A 21,938-nucleotide genomic window follows, 5' to 3' on the forward strand; every position below is an offset into this window, starting at 1 on the left:
ACGTTTCGGGATCTTAAAGGAACCCGTCACGGGCGGGGCGGGGGTGGGGGCGGTCTTAAAAGGATCAATGTTTATGGCCCTTATAAGCGTTCTACCTATCCTATTGGAGGCTCTCAACCGAACCAGTCCCTTCTCTGGTGCTCTGTAAGCAGCCTGGTGCCTGTGTTGAGTTCTGCTCTGTTTAGACATTTGGCGGCGCTGGTGCACAAGCGAAGTCAACCAACAAACTCAACAAGTTCGTCAAAAAACACATCCCTGTCAACCCATACTGTTTACCCGTATTCTTGTACAGGGAAATTTAGTTTTCACGTCCATACGGCGTACAGCCGTTTCAATACGGGCAAAAAAATGTGTTTTGTGTTTCTCTGTTGTGATGGAACTTTGTAGGATGAACTTTGAGATTTATAAGGGCACGGGGTGACCAATAAGGTCTGAATTGGTCTGTAATAAGGAACTGATAAGGGGTTAACCGGAATGAAAAAGACTGTTTCTGATCCTAAAGGAGTCTTACCCTAATTGGCGCTCTTAAGGAAAACCTTCCCCCTGTTCTGCGTGTTTCAGTCCCCGAGTTTTGAATGTTATTTAACCAGGAAAGTTTCACAGAGATTTAAGACCTCCATTTCCAGGAGGATCCTACATTGGTATGTTTGGCCAATTCCATGACTGTTTGGCTTTATATAGGAGGCCGAAGAACCCACAGAAATCCCACACATCTGAGGGAATAACATTCAAAGCTTCGCACAATTCTTAGTTGTGTAACCATCAGCCACTCTCAATTGTCTCGATTCGTGATTAAGTAAGCTGTCTCGTGGCTGCCGCGTTTATATTAACAATTACATAGAACTATCATGAATAAAATATATTGCACATGTATAATGCGATAGACGTATCATAGGTGTGAATAAATATAACAATTACGGTAAGTTTCATGGCTAATGGTACGTTTTTAATAGTTGCCCTGCCATCTCCTGGCCACCTCCCAGCCCAGTGGATTTGTAAGTCTCCCATGTCATATTGAACCACCAAACCTTGCCTCCAAAGCACAAATGTAAGGAGTGTGCCATTATACTTGGCTCATAGTTAAACTTTTAGGACAATACAATATTGTATACAATCTGTACATGAGCATGAACGGGCACTGTTTACACTGGCAAAAAGAGAATCGCTTTATTTAACAAATGTACTGTTTAAAACATTCCAATAACAGCAAGAGTATTAAGGCATAGATGCCTGAGCAGAAACACTCAAATGAAAATCAGCGCCAAAGCTGTACTCAGTACATCAACCTCAGGAAAATCTAAGCCACACACGGGTCAGTTATTATTTAGTAAAATTATGTAATTCAATTAACAGATTAAAGTAATTGACGTTAACCAAGTTTTGAAGCAGTAAAACGACTGGAATGCACATTTTGACAGGCTTGTAATTGACCATTCCTGCTAATAATTGACTGCATTATCAATTAAGCATTAATTACAAAACTAACAAATACAAAAACCATTAGACACTATAACCAACACATTGAATAAGCACAAATAAATCTTATTAAACAAGGGATTAAAATATTCCAACAACGGAAAGTTCCTGATTTTTATTGATCTATGCAACATGTAACAGCAGGAATTTCGACATCAGGAAAAGAGCATAATACTGTACTGTACATAAGCATGGGCAAGAGCCCAAATCATTAAGGTCTGCTGGAATCGCTCCCTGCTGACGAGACTGGATGAATATTTTCATCATCTCGAACTGATGATATTCCAACTGTCAAGAACGAAAACAGACATAGGACATTAAAATAAAACCTTGACAAAAACATTTGACACTTGTACTAACTTTGATGATATAGTAAATAGCATTCATTTAAAGTTATCAAATAAGATTAATAAGATCTGTAACTGTGTACATTATGTAAATTATAGTAATAGATATAAACAGAGAAAATATAGACCATATGAATCATGTAAAGTAATAATGCTTTTGCTGCATTTTACTTGCCTTCATCAGGAGGGTGCAGGCCAGGGGGAATTTGCCCACTCTGTGGTGGTTCCAGGTATGTTGGAAGCCCATAAGGTCCTCTAGGAGGTGGTGGTCCATAAAGTCTAACAGGTGGACCGGAGCTGAAGAATGGTGGTGGGCCAAAGTGTCGAAGTGGCATCATGTTGTAAGGCCCTCTTGGTGGAGGTGGCCCTGCCATAGGATTCATCAACGGTGGAAGTGAGGGATACATCTCCGCATGAGGAGGAAAATCTCTTGGTGGTACCCGTGCCAGATGAGGGGCGAAGGGGTGAAACATCGGTTGAGGTCGGTAATAATGGTGTGCTTCTCTAGACTGCAGTGCATCTGGGGGAGGAAACTGTGGCCTATGAAGGCCAAGTTCAAAATGTTGACCCTGGCCTGGTCCATGGTTGTAGTAGTCTCTTGGAGGAAGCCCCCAGCGAAGCAAAGGTGAAGTGCGAGACGATAAGACTTCAGGAACTTCTTTTCCATCAACCTCATCATTTGTGACTTTGTCCTGAAAAACCAGTCATCAAAATGGTTTTATCACCATTTTAATTTCATATTTTGCATGACATTGTAAACTAGAAAACTGTTATGGCATTCTAGCTGCAACTATCTACTAAAAGAACCAAATAACCACGTTTAATTGCTTTCATGCATTAAATTATCAAATAAAAACTAATTTCGTATAATTTACACATTAATTCCAGACCTGATGATGACATCATCATCACTAAATAATAATGCAATGCAATTTAAATGTAAATATGAAGATTGCATTGCAATTTTTTTTTTAATATACACGTTTCTCAGACTGCAGTTGCTGCCCATTTTGGGCATGTGCTCAGCTACTGTGATAAAAACACTTTTCAAAAACTACTGCCATTACAATAAAAATACTTAAAAACTTACCAGAGAATCATTTCCATCATTGATTGAATGATAGTTATTTGATTCAGATTCTGGCAATTCATTTGCAGGTTCATAACCTAGGAGGAAAACTCACACTTAGAAACAAGCCTGTCTCAATGAATATCTATGAAATAAAACTAAGGGATGACATTAAACAGATAATGCAGCAGCAAGTGCAATACACATTAACCTCAATATAACACGACTACATTTAGCCAAAGTGCAAATTTAAAGTAAAAAATATTAAATTTTGATTTAAAGCTTTCGTGACTGCGGGGATTCATATTCTTGGTTCTTTCGGTAAAGTCACGTAGAAGGGAAACAATAAAATAATAAAAATATATAAAACAATTTTATATATTTTTATTAAACAATTTTATTGTTTTATATTTTTAGTATTTTATTGTTTCCCTTCTACGTGACTTTACCGAAAGAACCAAGAATATAAAAAATATTATCCAATTAAAGAATGTGCCAATTCATCCCATAAACGGTCAGGTTAACTTCAGTCAAACAGTATTGTTTTTTTTTTTAAATAACTCCTCTGCACAATAAGCTGTGATTACCTGGGTGAGGGGATGGAAATCGTTTGTCATAGTTCAATGGAGTCCTCTCAGGTCCATAGCCAGGTAAACCTCTGTACACTGTAAACGATGCATGCTGTATGTTAAATACTTCTTTGAAAACAATATCAACATGAACATATAATGCACAAATAAAGCCCTTTGTAAGTTTCACTGCTGGATGAGGGCCTCCCGGTTATTTGACAATACTTCACCATGCTCATCCGTGCATGTTCATGAGGGTTCAGAAAGCATAAACGTTGAAGTATAATACACACACCAACGAATATTGCTACACTGCATTTTGCTGACATTTACCTGCAGCAGCCTAACACACCTTTATGCGTGGTGATGGTCACCCATTCCAGCACCATCAAGGATCAACCCTGCTAAGTTTCCAATATCTGACAAGAAGATTCGGTCACGGCCAACTGTAATTTTGTTTTATTATAAAGCCATGATCGTCACGATACTGGCTCTATAATAAGGATGACCAGAGGTGTCAATAAAAATACACGTATTTTTATACCTTTTTTTCAATACAAAAATTAAACCACAAACATTGCAATGTCATCTATTTAGCGGCTGCAATAACAGGACGCTGGCACTTGCCCAGACAGGCAGCCTCACCCAGCGGGGCGGAGGGGGCGCGGCGAGGTTCGTCCGTCAGGCGTGGCGGCGACGGAGGGACGCTCACAGGGGACACTGTGAACGGAGTTCCCACGAGCGAAGACCCTGCACGGCCCAACAGAAGCACAGAGCCGCTTTTGATACTCTTTTGTGCTTATCAGTTTGGTAAATAATACCATAGAACAACCCAATAGCGTGGCCATGTTAAAACAGGAGGCATGCAAAAATGCAGAGGGTTGGAGGGGTATGATACAGGCAAGTTAAAGAGAATGGCTCTATACGATCTGCTTTTGTCTATTGTGCCTTCTACTCTCGCATTTACCCCCCTATGTATAGGAGCAAAGGCTGCGATGACCATCGCTTACTTGAATTACAAGAGTTTTGTTTAGCCTTAGGCAGCCCCCTCCAGCTACCCACCCCACACCCCCGATGCTAGAGGGCTGCCTGCCTTGAAATCACCACAAGTGTAAATAAAATGCAAAATAAACAGGATCGTAGCAGACAGACGCACCCCCGACTGCCAACCCCTGCGGCGTGGACGAGCTGCGCGGAACTCCGTGGTTCTGTGGTGGCATCTCCTGAGCTTCTGCCAAATCCATATTATATTCCAGTTCCACCATCCTTTAAAGATACAGATAGGCAGAAACTATATTAGCTCACACATATGCAAAGAGATTATCTAAGAAACCGAATGCTAGGGATTAACGCTGTATGACAGCCATTATATCTGCATGTGATACGTTGCAAAAAAGTGATATGACAAGCACTCATCAGGATGTGAATGGTTTCAATTACCTCTGCTTGAGATTGGCCACCTCCTGCCTGGATGCCTTCAAATCCCTCTCTACGGACCGAGTTTTCAGCTACAAAAATAAGCATGCATTGTATGTTAGCAAATTAAAATGATTCACCACTCCCCTTGCGAATACAGAGACTTAGTGGTTTCTATTATCCATTCATTACCTATTTTCCATGAAGGTAACAATTTGCATTAACATTTTTCATAATATTAATTTCATTATTTTTATGACAGAAATAAAAAGTTGTAGCAGTGATAACATTTATGTACCCAAGTTGGCAACAACAATAGATAAAAAAACCTACCCAGTTTTCATAAGCTTTCTTTTCAAACTCAGCCATCTGTGCATTAAAAAACATGAATTTCAGCACCATGGAGAAAACAACAAGGATCTTAAAATGATTTCAATTATATCAAGACAGTGTTCAAATTAAAACACTTCATGTGCATACCTGTTCCCGGAATCCACACTCAACCTTCTCTAGCTCCTCACGGAGCGTCTGAACTTGTTTCCTTTGGAAAAAAATGATCACAACGTGGAATCATTGAATTTTACGTCACTGGAAAGCAAAAGTACAGAAATGAGACATGTAAGATAGGGGTATATGTCAGCCCTACTTGTTAGTGCTGGCTTCCTCCATGGCCTGCTGGGCCCTCTCGTTCATATGTTCTGGAGAAGTCTCCGATAGATCGCGTGCCTGTTGCTCAACAAAGAGTTTCCTGTTGGCAAGATCAGATGCGGCGACCATAAACAGTCAGCCCACAACTGCACCAGAATATATTGGAATTTGCAAATTCAAGTCAAAAATAGTTTTGAGAAACTGGACAAAAATTGACCAATCCACATAAATATGTTTGAGCCAGCAAATAAACTAATTGCATAAGCTTACAATATATACTTATAGAGAACCAGGCATTACTTAAGTGAAAAATAAATATTCACATTGTTTTTAGATACTGTTCACAACAAAAACCTTTAAAACTTCACAAGGATCGATTTTGTGATAAAAATTATACAAATATAGAGGTTTAAGCGACATTTAAAATCTATATGCATTATCATGTTATGCTTACTTCTGCAGAGTGCTTTCCTTTTCCTGATACATTTCTTTCACAATTTCTAGCTTCTTCCTGCAGAAGTCCAGTTCATTTTTCAAATGACTGCTCTCCGAGAACAATTCTGTGTTTTTCTTCTCACGCTCTTGAATCACACCTGTGGGTGAAAAATGTGTTGAACATCAATATTTAGCACTATATATTGTTATGCCATCCCAAAGTCAACATTTTCCTACCCCACTTATGATAATCAAGATCCATCTCTGAGCTGATGTGAAAATTGCACTGGTGACAGCACAGAGATGGGCTGTGTTTGCAAAGTCTCTCCACGGCATATGTGACATTCATTTGGATGCTCAACAACTGTAATTAGAGGCTGTGCTGTTCGTGAATTTGCTCGAAGGCAAATCCACAATTATGTGTTTTATCACTTTATAATACAGTAAGTGCAGGGACAAGTGTGGAGAAGTTTGGTGAAGCAACCTCCATAACCCACGTGATGTGGAACGGATTTCATCCAGGAGTGGATTGATAAAGGGCTGTACACATGTACAAAGTAAAGTTGAGACAATTTAATACAAATCACTCCACCTTGCAATTTGTTATTTTCTTCAAGTTGATTAGAGTATCTAGTTTTTAAGTCTGCTATTTCCTCTTCGGTGACTTCAAGGGTTGCTTGGAGCTGCAACATATATTTTCATACCAAATTATGAATACATCTTTAAAAATATATAAACGTACAATATAACATCATGCAACAATGTATTTCATGTAAAATATTTGTAATAATTATGGCCTGGTAGTATTTTAATAATGTATGCATTTTATATAAGTACAGTGTGAATAGGCATGTGGAGATGTATTCATTACATTTTTTTTAAATTTTAAAATAATTGAATGATACATGCATTGAATAGTGCATAAGAAATCATTTTAGATTTGTATGCATCCATTAGAGGTGCTACATTTATTATTTAAATCAAAACTCCATCACATAATTAATCAAATCATGAGGAGTGCGAATTATTACACAGCTAAATGTGACTGCAACGTCTTTGCTTTATTCATCAAGAGATTTTAATCATCTTAAATATCCAAAATACCTTTTCCACATCCAGTAGATCACGCAGCTTTAGCTTTTGTACATGACTATGGGAGTCTAAAAAATAAAACAAATAGAACGACAATGTGTATCAATGTTTTAAACCAAAACGGGAAGAACATTGGTTTCAAAGCCTTTACAGGTGTTTTGCAACAAAATTAAATATTTAACGTCAATAGTCCAACCACTTAGTTCTCCATTCTCAACCAGTCTCCGCTCTCCCCCTTGTTCAGAAGGCAAAGTGAACTGCCTTATCTCATTCAGGAAGTTTGCCATCACCTGCAAGCACACCAGATAGTAAAGTATAATTAATCACCCCGAATCTGTGCAGCATCATAATCATCGTCTTAAATACACAATAATATTATGAATTCCAAATGTTTTAACAAATCTTCGTATTTGTACAGTTCATTCATACAAAAAATGATTTCTTAATGTAAAAGTATTTATGAAGGATTATTGCCCATACCTCCATTTCCTCTTCCTTGCAAGCCAGTGTTGCCATCATCTCCTCCTTATACTGTCTTTTCTGCTCCAATTGTTCTTGCAGCTCAGAAGACTGCACCCGACAGTTTTCTGTTTCTCTGTCAGTCTGCCATCAAAGAAACAAGCCAAAGAGAACGCTCAAAAGTAGCTTGTAGCAATGACCACCTCACGTAAAATCAACATTGAACTTCCAACCTTGCTGGAACAGTGTTTATATCGATACCTAACTCTGGCATGATATCCATGATGTGGTACACCCACAGAGATATATAGCATAACCGTAATAAACCGACGTAGTATTATGTGTATACCTGCTCAGTACTGTCCCTGAGCTGTTGATGTGTCCTCTGCATAGCCTGGAGTTCAGTCTGTAACTTATTTTCAGCAGCATGGCTTGCGTCCACCTTTGGCATGAGCTGTTCGGGTAATCAAATGCCATCCATCAATAAAAAAAAACCCGTTCCTGTACAAAGGAAAGTGTGAGACTTTATATGTCCTTTGCATTATTCTAGTAAAACAGACTCGTGTATGACATGCCCTACCTGCTTCATTTGAGCCTCCAGCAATGCCTTAGTGGTCTCCAGCATCTCCATGTTATGCTTCATCTCATACAACTGAACACACATTATAAAGTATTATTAAGCAATGATACATTCAAATAACTAAACTCAACACAGCAAGTCAAATAAAAAAAATTCCAGTTAGTCAAATTTGACATGCATGGTAAGGCTGTGTAATTGCTATGCAGCCAAGTATTTTTTGTTGTAAAATGTGCACTAATACTAGTCTGTGATTCAGTCTGTACATGATATCATGGCTTAATATTAAAAATAATTTAGTCATGGTCATAGGAACCTTATGGCGAGACCCTGGGGTCCCATAAGCCCCCTGCTCTCACATACACTGCGCTGCAACGTCATTTTATGTCTGTTGTAGGCGAACGACACGGCAATCTATTTCCTCTCGACCAGCTATACACGATGCACTAATCAAACTTTCAAAGTTTTGTTTATGACTACAGCTGAGATTGGGCGACATGACAACAGAATGATCCGCGCCAGGTGGGACGCGGCGTTTATATGTGCGGTTCAGTTTCAGTTTATTTATTTTGGTATAGCCCTGTGAGCCATTGGCTCTTGAATCGGGTGCAACCACAACAAACAAAAACACGAACAAGAAAACATCTTAAAGTGACTATGTGACTTTGCAAACAGAAAATCCATGAAAAAAACCAGCAAAATATTGATGAAAAAAGCACCGTACACCAACGCTGTGTGCAAAAAATCCCAGTGGGATGCAAATCAAACAACAACAGCCACAAGAAAACTTAGATTAAGGCTATCAGTCGAACACCGTACTACAACAAAACAAACATGTCCAAACCAAAAAACTTTTCGAAATCGCCAAAAAATAAAGCCATAATTGCAACGTAACAGTGATCATAGGGACTGTGACCGAATTTTTACAATAAACTACATAAATAACATGTAACACCAAATCGTAGAGCCATAGCTGGCTGCATGAGTTACTCCACAACAAGACGCATCAGTCGGAGTATCACATTTTTCAATGCACCTTTAAGATCAACACGCTAAATCAAAATACAGATAATACTTTGCAGCGTCATCCGGAGCGAAACATTTTATTGTATTTTACGCCAATGAATAGCAGTGGCAGCTAGGGGTGTACAACTCCTCTAGAGCAGTTTTGAGAGATCTCATTGGTAGTGATTCAAGTTGCAGTTTATTGGCAATAGCATTCCAGACTCTGGGGGCATCAATAGCAAAGGCCCTTCCTCCAGTTTTGTACGGCAATAGGGAATGTGAAGCTGGTAAATGAGCGAAGACCTGAGGTCAAATTTGCTCTTTGAAACTGAAAGGAGATCCAGCAGGTAGTCTGCGGATTTTTTTGTAAGTACATCGTGCACAAGCCGTCGAACATTAAGAGATGTTAAGTTTGACCCAATGTAGAGATCACAGTGGTGAGTCCTATATGGGCAGTTCAATGTAAATTTTAAGGCCGAGTGATAGATGGAATCAAGCTTCTTCAGTACAGTACTTGGGGCTGATTTATACACGATGTCACAGTAGTCAAGTAGAGGCAGTATGGTAGCTTTTATAAATTCCAAACGGAACATTGGGGGGAGGCAGTGCTTGTGTCGATACAGAAAACCAATTTTGATTTTTGTTTTTTTTACCAATATAATCAATGTAATCTTCAAAATTCAGTTTTGAATCCAGGATGACCCCAAGATACTTATAGATCTTGACTTGCTCTATTTGATCATTATTTAAGGAATGTAATTGGGGAAAAATAACTTCCTGCTTTAGTCCTGGTGAGAAGCATAGCACCTTGGTTTGTGATGTATTCAGGACTAGTTTAAGAGCAACTAGCTGATGTTCTAGTTTGTTGAAATCACCCTGTAGCTTATCAATCACGCCATCCGGACAGCGGCCAGGAGTAATCAGTATCGTGTCATTTGCAAAAAGATTTACCCTGGAATGATCCAGGTCAGTGCCCAAGTCATTGACATAAAGATAGAACAAAAGGAGGCCGAGGATGGAACCCTGTGGAACCCCTTTTGTTATCTTAACACTGTTTGACCTCCAAACATCTGTGAATACAGTTTGGGTGCGAGAAAAGAGGTAATTTTGTAACCATTTTACTGCGTTTTCGGAAAAACCGAGGCAACTTAGTTTACTAAGCAGGGTGTTGTGGTCTACTGTATCAAAAGCTTTGGACAGGTCTAGAAAAAGACAGGCACAGTACTGCTTATTATCAAGGCTACTGTAAATGTGATTCAGTCTAATGCAGCAGATGTGGTGCTGTATTTTTTCCGGAACCCAGATTGTTTTAGATGTAGTAGATTGTTGGTGGACAGGAAACTGCTAATTTGGAAGGTCAATAATTTTTCAAAAATTTTAATCAACGGGGACAAAATTGAGATAGGTCGGTAGTTATTTGGATCATCTTTAGGGCCCCCTTTGTGAAGTGGACGGACATAGGAATGCTTCCATTCTAGAGGAACTGGTGCTGCTTTGATGGACAGGTTGAAAATATGGGCTATGGGTTTGTATATTAGGTGACCAACAGTTAGTAGAGCAAAGACGGGAATACTATCTGCTCCAGTAGAGGAGGACCCTTTGAGGTAGGACAGTTGTTTCAGAACATTACTTTCGTGGATTGGCTGGAAACTAAATTTGTTTAATGTTTGGACAGGGGTGTAGGAATTTGCATGAGCAGGGGTGACTCCCAACACATTATCACAAAGATTACCAGCTTCAGAAAAATGAAGGTTAAAATTGTCAACTATTTTTTTAGGATCTGAAAAATATTCCCCATCTCGGTTAAGCTCAATGGGCAGATTGTCTGTTTTGGATGCCTTTTCGATACATTTGATTGTTTTCCAGAAAATCCTGGCATTTCCATGTGATTCCAGGAGAGTGGAGGAAAAGAAGGCAATTTTTTGCATGCTGTATTTTTTTGGCACATCTATTCCTTAAAATCCTGTATTCTAGCCAGTTATTGACCAAATTACTTTTCTGAGCACATGCCCAAGCCTTGTCCCTAGTTTTCATGAGCTTTGTAATCAAAGGATCAAACCATGGTGGGCGGTTGCCTTTAGTTTTAAATCTAACCAACGGAGCATGTTAGTTAAGAATTTGGAGAAACGTATACCTGAAGGTCTCCCAAGCCGTAGTCAGGTTGGGGATATCACAGACCTTGTCAATATCCGAGTGAAGCATATCATTAGTAAATGCCTGAGTGCTGAAGTGTCTCAGAGTACTTCTCAACCAATTTAGGGGGGGCTTTGGGTCTGGCTGATGATCTCACCCCAAAAATGAAGGAGTGATCACTAAGGTTATTACCCAGAACACCAGTCGGTGTGAAATTGTGAGGAGCTGGCTTACACGAAATTGATTTCTCTAAAACGATGCTACTTTGTAAGCCTACTGGCTATCAACAAAGATATGTTCATGAAGCCATCCACATATATAGACACACACACAATTTCAACTGAGAAGATGGTTACAAACTCAGCAATCATTGGAAAGATGTCATCAAGCACTTTCGGTCATGACTTGATTTGTAATTTCTTGTCAACCTCCACGATCAGCAGTGTGGATGTGTGGAGTAAGGTGCAATGCCCCCCATCTCTACCCTCCCTCTCTCCCCCTGTCTTCTCCTGCATTAGCCGTGGCTGCCCCGCCCATGCTGCTGACACACTCAGGCGGCGCCACGTGCACTATTAATTAGGCCTCATTCAGGCTGCGCCAGGTGGACGATTAACCAGGCCTCACTCAGGCTGTGCCAGGTGCACGATTTACTCGGCCTCACTCAGGCTGTCATGTGCAGTACTACCTAGGCCTCACTTAGGCTGCGCCAGGTGCACGATCAGCTAGGCCTCACTCAGGCTGTGCCACGTGCACTATTAACTAGGCCTCACTCAGGCTGCGCCAGGTGTACGATTAACTAGGCCTCACTCAGGCTGCGCCAGGTGCACGATCAGCCAGGCCTCACTCAGGCTACGCCAAGTGCACGATTTACTCAGCCTCACTCAGGCTGTGTCATGTGCAGTATTACCTAGGCCTCACTCAGGCTGCGCCAGGTGCATGATTAACTAGGCCTCACTCACGCTGCTCCAGGTGCACTATTAGCTAGGCCTCACTCAGGCTGCGCCAGGCGCACTATCTAGTTAGGCCTCACTCAGGCTGCGCCAGGTGCATGATCAGCTAGGCCTCACTCAGGCAGTGTCATGTGCACGACCAACCAGGCCCCACCCAGGCCGCACCAGGTGCACGATCAACCAGGCCTTACTCACTCAGGCTGCGCCAGGTACACACACGAGCGCACATCACCACACCATCACACACACGAGCGCACATCACCACACTATCACACACACACACGAGCGCACATCACCACACCATCACACACACACACACACGAGTGCACATCACCAAACCATCTCACACACACAGAGTGCACATCACCACACCATCACACACATACAGAGTGCACACCACCACACTATCACACACACACACAGAGTGCACATCACCACACCATCTCACACACACAGAGTGCACATCACCACACCATCACACACGAACGCAGAAGTCCCTCTCGTCACGGCCACTCTCACACGGCTCACCCTCACACGGCTCACTCACACACACGGCTCACTCACACACACTCAGCTCACACACAGCTCATTCTCACTCACATTTTCACATATTCTCACACAGTTTACACTCACGAAAAACAACTCACAAAAACAAGTCACACGCTGCTACACACGCCGCCGCCGCCGCCATCGTGTTGTCCAGGCGGCGGTAGAGAGGTCCGGAGAGAGCAGCAGAAGCATCGCGTGTGGGGAGCAGCTGAGAGGAGTGCATCCGAGCTGTGTATAAATGGTGGTGGTATTAGTGGTGGTGGGGTTTGTTAGTGATGGTGGGGTTTGTTAGTGGTGGTGGGGTTGTTAGTGGTGGTGGGGTTGTTAGTGGTGGTGGGGTTATTAGTGGTGGTGGGGTTATTAGTGGTGGGGTTGTTATTGGTGGTGGCGTTGTTAGTGGTGTCGTTGTTAGTGGTGGTGGTGTTAGTGGTGGGATTGTTGTTAGTGGTGGTGTTGGTGGTGTTAGTGGTGTTAGTAGTGATCTGTTAAGGCTATATACGGGGAAGCTTTGTCTTTGGAGTGGGACGGAGTTGTTAACATTTTTTAAAATTTAATTACGATTTTGACTTCCGTTTATTCGGGACACCGGGGTCCCGCCATAAGGTTCATATGCTGTAAGGAATCTATTCTTTAAAGTGTATAATTTTGTTTAGTTTGCAAACCCGATCAAGAAAACATCAAGGCTAAAGCCAATAATGCCACCACCCCTCCCCAATGTTTTCTACCCTCTACCAGATCCAACAACTAGTAAACAGAAGACATGCAACCTCAAAAATCTGCTCTAAAAGTATCCCACCATCTGGCCTTAGGTCTTTCCCTTGGTCACAAGAATTGAAAAGACCATTCCAATTCAAATTACAATATAATCAATGTTCCTCTTCATCTTCCTGTAATCCAGTGCTGATGCCCTGTGAACTCACCTTTTCCTTATGATATGCTCCTTCTTGTCTTACTGCTGCAAGGTCTTCCATAAGAGCCTCACTAGCTTGTGCTAGTTGGAGCAGTTCTTGTTCTATTCTTCTACAGACGGCCTAAAAAAAATTTACAAAAAAATATGAGGCTTAGAGGTTCAAATTGTATCACAAATGGAAGCATCCAGCTAACTGGCCTTGTCACCCCAGGCAGCGCCAGATAGAGATGGATACATGCCTCTTTGCTCCGCTGGCATGGAACTGCTGCAGCTGCAATTGACCTGCTCATGCCAGTCGGGTAAAATAGTAGTTTTGTATCACCACCCATGTACATGTAACCACACAAAATAAGCCATCACCCCAACCGTGAGGAAGGAACCATCTGAAGATCCAATCGAAACCATCACCTTGCCATACATAGCAGGGGTAACCAAAAATATTTCCAAAATAATGAACAAACACAACATCCAGGTCCAATTTAACACAGTACATACAATTTGTGATCTGATCCCATCTGTGAAGGACAAGATTCCTGACATGCAATATCCCGGTGTCTACAAACTAAGCTGTATCTGCGGCAGCAGTTACATTGGGGAAACTAAGCGACATGTCTCGGACCGTGTTCGTGAACATAAGGCAGATTTGAAACACGGTCGGACCAATACTTCTGCCGTAGCTGATTATTATTTTAATGCAGCTGGCTTACACGACATTGATTTCTCTAAAACGATGGTACTTTGTAAGCCTACTGGCTATCAACAAAGATTTGTTCATGAAGCTATCAACATATATAGACACAGACACAATTTCAACTGAGAAGATGGTTATAAACTCAGCAATCATTGGAAAGATGTCATCAAGCACTTTCGGTCATGACTCGATTTGTAATTTCTTGTCAACCTCCACCATCAGCAGTGTGGATGTGTGGAGCAAGGTGTAATGCCCCCCATCTCTACCCCCTCTCTCTCCCCCTAGCTCTGCCCCCTTCTCTCTCCCCCTTTGTCTTCTCCTGCATTAGCATTGGCTGCCCCGCCCATGCTGCTAACACACCTGGACTGCGCCGCTCGCTGCTCAGCACTAGCTCGTCCATTCATGCTGCCCTGCAGCACTTGTCCCCACTTCTTCTGACACTTGGGCTACGCCCATTTCAAGCCGTTATAAACAGTTGCAGTTGGAGGCTTGCCCCCCCTTTTCTCTCCGCCTGATGACGACCACTTGTGTTGCGATCGAAACGTCGTGAGTTTTTGGTTTTTTATTTTGTTGTTTTCTATCTACGTGACTTTACCGAAAGAACCAAAGAATATGAATTCCTGCAGTCACAAAAGTTTTAAATACAAATTTAAGCTTATTTGATTTACCAACCTTAAGAGCGACACTGTCGTCATTGCTGTTCTCAAGCTTTCCCTTAGTTTCCTCCATTGTTGTCTCCACCTCCACCAACTACAAGACAAATACATGTATTTAGCCAATAACACTATCTCTATATGGGCATTGATGTAGCATTCGTAGGTAATGCATAAACAGACGTTAACTAATTCCAAGTGTGAAGAATTTGCAATCCATTAACAATGTTCTGTGTTCAAAAAAGGATAACTTTTTTGATATATACACGATTATAAAATGATAAATCTTGTGCAATGAAATTGTAGAGTGATATAAAAAATTACAAGCCATCCAATTTTGCAATAACAGTATTCAAATAATTGTACATGCTGCTATGTCTCTCTCAAAGATAAGCGTAAGAAATACCTTCACTTTAGTGTCCACAACCTGACATATGAGCATGTTTTTTTCATTGACGATATTTTTTACTTGGACAACAAGTGCTGCTTCTCTTTCTGGATGAGAAATACAAAAAGTAAATAAAATAAATCACCATATCCTTTCAATAAAATGTCGTGGAAAGATTGATGTACACATTATAGCACTAGCGTACTTACTAAGATAACTTCTGTTTCGTACCTGAACAGAAAAAAACACACACAGGAACAAGGTCAGTGTTTTGTAAAACTGTGAACCTATGGCCGACAGATATACAATCCTGAAAGATGTACTTATTTTCACGTGTGATATGTTGGGGGTGCTAATGTTACACTTACGACAAGACAAATCCTGCAGAAGAATACCATGCAAAGGATGAAAGCAAAAAGTAGCAGCAAGACAGACACATCCAAAGGAAGCCCAAAGTAGTTCACAATGGATTGTGACAGTTCAGGTTTCCAGGATGTAATCTGGAACACATAAGGCATTTATATTAATCAGCGAATTAACTATAACTTCTCCAGTAAAATAAAATTCTAATATAAGCAGAACTCCATTCTGTTCCTTCACATATGGATAAACATATGTTTTCGTTCACTGGCCTACTGCCTTTCAAGATCAATATTACCCAGTTGCAGTTATCTAAGCAAGACAATTCTGGGATTCATCAGGCTCTTTAAACAAATGTCAGATGTTATGGGGAAAGCACTTCATCAAAACGATGGGACCCGCTCTATACGAACTTACAATTACTTTGTATAAAGTAAGATTTCAAAATAATTCGATAGTAAAAACATATACTTTAATGTGGAATAATATGCATATATTATGTGCATTATTTAAATTCGAATGCATCTCAAGACAACTATGACCTCTGTTTTACTTACAGCCATGACGAATGGTTGGAGAGCTGGGTGTAGAGCAGCAGTAATTTTTAAAATAAAGCTGTCAAACTTTTGAATCATCTCTGGAACATAAGCAGCAGCAGCAACACCAGACTTTTGGCAACCTGTCTTCTTCACATCTTTTGTCAAAAATTTCACTCCTACAGATGAAATGAAATATAAAATGTCAATATTGGCCATTTTATAATGTATATTGTTTAAATCTTGACTTAAAGCTTTCGTGACTGTAGGAATTCATATTCTTGGGTCTTTCGGTAAAGTCACGTAGATAGGTTCAAAGAAAATTGACATGCTAATCTCTCACAATACAATGGCCACCTCCTCAGCTTCGTCGTCGTGGAGGTAGCTCTCCGATCTTACATTGACATGCAAATTTCTCACTTTAACATCACAAGCCCCGCCCACTTCGCTTATGACCCTTGGGCCACACCCATTTCAAACCTTTAAAACATCCTGCCTCAGCAGCTTTCCCGCTATTTTTTCTCCAAATAACGATTGCTTGTGTTGCGATCGAAACGTCGTAGTTTTTTTGTTATTTTCTTTGAACCTATCTACGTGACTTTACCGAAAGACCCAAGAATATGCATATTGTTTATACACGAACCTACTGATAATAAACGTTACTTAATTCAGTCAATAAACATGACCATTAAACACATTTACCTTGACAAAAAACACAATGCATGGATCACTATGAATGTTAAATGACCAGTAAAAGAATATTAGATGCTAATCTAAAAAAAAAGTTCAAACGTATTTTTTAAGATTTAGGGAACATTATTACTAAATGTTATACAATAACTGCACTGTTTTAGGGGCCAGTTTTGGAAAAAACTTTTTTTAAGCCAATTTCATAATCCTCCTGTAAATATATTACATTACTCTTTCTACATAGAATAAAAGTCAACAAATATAACGCGTGCATACAACCTGCACTGGGTGTAGGTCTGCTTGGACTTTTACCTTCATGATGCAAATTCTCTGGTTCTATAACATCTTTTGAGTATTTTTGTCTTAGGCTGGACATGATCTCCTGTACATCACTGAAAAAAGTAAAGTTGTCTTTGTGAATATCTTCTTCGGGATTTAACGGGATTTGACGCGTACGTGCATCCACCACTTTTCTAAACCACCACAGAATATGAGGCCTGAACTCATTGACAACTGAGTCCAACAGCTCATCGCGCTGCACATCATGGCCCAGTGCATTCTCCATGTGCTGAAGCTCCTCGTCCATCCTCCACAGGCTGGTTTCTAAAGCGATCACACCTTCCTCTCCGAATATCTCCGTGAGTTCAGACAGTATCTCTTCTCTTAAGTAAGTCTTGAGAATAGCAAGGTCTCTGTTCTGTTCCATATAATGAGGCGATGAAAGGTTTAACGTAGTCAATAATGAATTTACATAAAATGAGGGCCCTTCAATGTCATTCTCACTTTCTAATGTTGATGACACATGCGAGTCATGTTGCTTGTAAACATTATCAGTATTTTCCAAATCATTGTTTTCAGTTTCAATCTCATTCCCTGTTGTTGTGCCATGTGATCGTTCCTCTTCAGCATCTTTGTTTTCAGTCTCTATCAAATTATAATTTATTGGTAAATCAGACCCCATGACTTGTTCATATGTAATGTGCTTCTTGGTAGTTACTCCCTCTTGATTGTTTTCCATTACTTCTGAGTCATCCTGTATTTCCAAGTTATTCTTTTCTATCACGACTTTCACAGTATCACCTTCTCTTGGTAATGGTTTTTCTTTTTCCAAAACAAAGTCATGCCCATCTTCAGCATCGATGGGGTGTTTGATGTCTGGCATAATGCTATTTTTGTATCGTACAACAATATCCTCACTTTCTCCACCCTCAACTTCAGTGTGGGCTGCCACTTTTGAATCTCCACGTTCATTGTGACGATTGCTTGTGTCATTGTAAGTTGTAGAATTCTTATCAAGGGGTACACTCAAATGTTCACCACCATTGTTTGAAGATGTCAGGTCTTTCTCTTTATAATTTGAAAAATCAGATCCCGTTTGATCATTGCTCTCCTCCTTTGGTGATGCTATTTGAATGTCACGTGGTGTGTGCTCACTGTCATCTTTCAAATCAATGGCCAGTGAATCCTCATTAAGATTTGGAGTTTTGGTATCAGGGTATTCGGCTGATTCAGAAATAACATCTTCTTTGGAACAAGAAAAATCGGTGTCCTGTAAATATAAAACAGAAAATAACATTTATATTTTTTTACGAGAACCCTTCCAAAATGCAGTAATGCAGTAATTTAAATTTAATGTTTATTATTTTAATGTAAAATATTACCATAGTTGGAAGCGTAACTTCAGTTGTAGAATAGTTATTTTGGACTTCGACAACATCTTTAGGAAAATATCCCAATTTATTGCCAACCTACAGAGGAAAAAAACAAAGTCTTGAGTTAGACCAAAATTAGATGTATGTTTTTTTTGTAATGGCTTTACATCATAAAACTATTACCTACCATTCCCAGCCATAGGTCCTCCCGCTGTCCTGCCAGCCGGTAATAAACATAGACATCATCATCCTTTGAAAAGGACACAAATCGGCAGTCTTGAGCCTCATAGTCACGTATAGCCTTCACATGGTACATCACATCTGGCAATGAGAAAAGAACACATCACGGTCAAATGTGGCAACCAATCATATACGTATTGTATACACATCTGCATTTCACACTAACCCATCTGTTTGTTTGTTCTAAAGCAATGGGTATATAATACTTAGCCAACAGGATACATTCTCCATTCCCGTGTTAAACACAAGTCATTGCTTTCAGTGTTTGACCCTACAGACAGTGCTACCGGTGTGATCCTACAGCTGTTAGTGCTGCCAGTATGTCACCCTATAGCCAGTGTTTGACTCTAAAGCCAGTACTGCCAGTCTGTGACCCGATATCCAGTGCCACCAGTGTCTGACTCTATAGTCAGTGTATAATCCTGACCCTCGTGTGACCCTATAACCAGGGCAACCAGCCTCTGAACTTAGAGCCAGTGTTGCAAGTATGTAGCCCTATAGCCAGTGTCTGACCTTATAGCCAGCGCTTTTAGTGTCAGACCATGTAGCCAGTGCTGCCAGTGTGTGCCCCTATAGCCAATGTGTGCCCCTATAGCCAATGTGTGCCCCTATAGCCAATGTGTGCCCCTATAGCCAGTGTGTGCCCCTATAGCCAGTGTGTGCCCCTATAACCATCGCCATCAACACAGCACGGCAGAGCGAGCCGCGCGGGGCTGCCAGCGCCGCACTGACCCCGGCACTCCGTGTCGGCGCATATCTTCTGGTCGGAGAGCGGCTCGCGGTCCACGGCCGAGCTCTGGCACGGGGAGAGCAGCGGCAGCAGCAGCGGCAGGAGGAGGATGAGGCCCGTGCGGGTAAGCAGCCGGCTCGCCATCACGTGCGTGACGTCATTGGGACGGAATCGCTCCGCGTGACGATATCTGAAACTGGCCGTGCGCGTGACGTCATCGCGACGTAAACGCTCCGTGTTAACGCCATCGAGACGGAGAGCCTTTACGTGAGGTCACCGCAACGGCGGCTCTGTGAGTGACGTCATCGGTACTGAGGCTTTACGTGACGTCTCCGAAACGGATGCTCCAGTGAACGTCACCGGGACGGAGGCTTTACGTGACGTCACCAAAACGTGCGCTCTGTGTGACGTCATCGGTACTGAGGCTTTACGTGACGTCTCCGAAACGGACGCTCCAGTGAACGTCATCGGCACGGAGGCTTTACGTGACGTCACCCTTACGGGCGCTCTGTGTGACGTCATCTTCACGGAGGCTTTACGTGACGTCACCGGAACGGCCGCTTTCGAGTGACGTCGCCGGGACGAAGGGTTCCGCGTGACGTCACCCCCGCGCCGCCTGGTCTCGCGTCGCCCTCTGCAGGAGGCATGGCTCCATCTCTAACACGCAGTAGTAGTAGGAGTCGAGGAGCCGTAGGAGGCTTTCGCGACCAATATTGTCCATTAGAGGGTTTTTGGGTTAGATCGCGTTAATAAAAGTGTGTTAAATTTTGATTTAAAGCTTTCGTGACTGCAGTAATTCATATTCTTAGCTCTTTCGGTAAAGTCTAAGAATATAAAAGTGTGTTGTTAAACCCGCCACCACCCGACACTGCCAATTAGTAATTGTTTTGCCACGTAAACAAAAGCATGCCAATTCGTTACTCGTACAGCACGCTGGTGTGTTGGGAGCGTCAATACACAAACAATTGGGAGTCCAATTCGATATTAGTCAGTGGTTATAGGGCCACAATTCGAGTACAATTCGAGTAGTGTAAATGCTGTGGGTTTACTCTCCTGGTGAGGCAACACGATATTTATTGGCTTTTCCTACAAGGTCCCTAACACAAAGGGGTATATCGGCCCCTTTACCCAATATCTGGGGAGGTATGGCCTCTGGACTAGACGGGCCCTATCTCAGGGGGATCTCCTTTAACCTTCGTCCTCCGGCTGGAGCCCTAGGGGAGGCTATGCTGACCCGACCGTACCCGGTCCGTGGGCCCTGACCGCTGGCCTCACTGAGCTCCGGCCCTTAGAAGGACAACGGAGATTGGGGTCCAGGGTCGCAGCTTCATCCCAGATCTTTGTTCTTCAGCTTGGAGATGACTGACCAAGACCCTTGAGAGGTCCGGCTTATATACTGGTTCGTGGCTTGCTCCGCCCTGGCCACGCCTCCCTTCCAGAACTTTCTGGAAGGTGACATCCGAATTGGCACGTTTTGTTTACTTGACAAACATCACTAATTATCAGTCGGGTGGTGGCGGGTTTAACGACACGTTTATATTTACGCGATGTAACCGAAAAAAAACGCTCTATTATCGCTCCCTCTTTGTTGAGCTTCGGTGGTGGACCAGGGGTCAGAAAATACTGCGGCTGCGAATTCGCAGGCGTATCTTTTAAAGACCGCTTCATGACCTTATTTATTAAGGACCGTCTCTCCCATTCCGCAAGCATTGCGGCTCTTGAAATATTGAGTGTTTAAATCGAATTCGAACAAAGATGTCTCATCTTGTTATTTTGGTTTTGCCGACTCCCTGGCGTGAACGGACATCTTTCCCTGGGGTCACTTAGCACCGTTTCTGGCGAATGTCAAGACACCAACATCTTGGGGTCATTTTAAAGGTGAAAATCGGGTCACGTGCCTCATCTGTAAAAAAGGGCTTCATAATTGATAGGATTTCTCCAATATAAGCACATTCTGAACGAAAAAAATATTCCCATTGTTCGGATGTTCAGAAGTACATTATCCGAGTAAATAAGCCTTCAGGATTTATGGCTCGTTTTCAAGAGTGACTGCCAGCAGACAAACACGTGACTTTACCGAAAGACCCAAAGAATACGTTACAAATCAATCAATATGATGAAAAAGTAATGATAATACGATATTAACAATTATGTACATTCACACATGTGGTGTTTCGATCTCGATAACATGTTGCTATTGTAGGGGTAATCGGCACTCACCACTCTGTGGGCAGGTAGCTCCCCCTTCTCGTCAATAGGGGGCGGAAGCGCTATCAATCCAGGGCTAATGACCATGGCCTAAAAGGGGCCAACGACAATCCCCAGGAAACGGATCCTGGGACACATTCCCCGGGACCCCGGCA

At 41.8% G+C, this 21,938-nt stretch overlaps 1 protein-coding gene across 2 annotated transcripts; it reads right to left on the reverse strand.

Moving 5' to 3' along the window:
* Window positions 1-1,141: 1,141 nt before the first annotated feature.
* Window positions 1,142-19,790, reverse strand: LOC116939474 (melanoma inhibitory activity protein 2-like). 2 transcript variants are annotated; one of them, XM_032947888.2, is made up of 27 exons: window positions 19,578-19,790; window positions 18,793-18,926; window positions 18,615-18,701; window positions 17,266-18,502; window positions 16,285-16,442; window positions 15,736-15,867; window positions 15,577-15,598; window positions 15,386-15,474; window positions 14,999-15,076; window positions 13,646-13,756; window positions 8,092-8,163; window positions 7,861-7,965; window positions 7,533-7,655; window positions 7,249-7,342; window positions 7,065-7,120; window positions 6,553-6,643; window positions 5,980-6,118; window positions 5,524-5,625; window positions 5,358-5,418; window positions 5,211-5,246; window positions 4,902-4,969; window positions 4,618-4,727; window positions 4,107-4,211; window positions 3,480-3,557; window positions 2,914-2,990; window positions 1,999-2,515; window positions 1,142-1,764 (listed from the first exon to the last, which is right to left on the reverse strand). In XM_032947888.2, the coding sequence occupies exons 1-27, from the start codon at window positions 19,717-19,719 to the stop codon at window positions 1,688-1,690; spliced, it is 4,101 nt and encodes a 1,366-aa protein (XP_032803779.1). In that variant the 5' UTR covers window positions 19,720-19,790; the 3' UTR covers window positions 1,142-1,687. The 2 variants fall into 2 exon arrangements, with proteins under 2 accessions (XP_032803779.1, XP_032803778.1); XM_032947887.1 differs by having other exon boundaries at window positions 17,233-18,502; window positions 19,578-19,789.
* Window positions 19,791-21,938: the final 2,148 nt, after the last annotated feature.

Source organism: Petromyzon marinus, chromosome 6 (genome assembly GCF_048934315.1).
Source record: "Petromyzon marinus isolate PM22_M1 ecotype Great Lakes invasive population chromosome 6, UKy_Petmar_22M1.pri1.0, whole genome shotgun sequence".
Classification (NCBI taxonomy): Eukaryota; Metazoa; Chordata; class Hyperoartia; order Petromyzontiformes; family Petromyzontidae; genus Petromyzon; species Petromyzon marinus.

Coding starts and splice junctions, on each gene's coding strand:
- LOC116939474 (XM_032947887.1), bottom strand. CDS start 19,719: ATGGCGAGCCGGCTGCTTACCCGCACGGGCCTCATCCTCCTCCTGCCG. Junction 15,868..16,284: donor TCCAACCATTCGTCATGGCT/GTAAGTAAAACA, acceptor TATGTGTTCCAG/ATTACATCCTGGAAACCTGA. Junction 7,656..7,860: donor TCAGGGACAGTACTGAGCAG/GTATACACATAA, acceptor CTTTGATGGCAG/ACTGACAGAGAAACAGAAAA.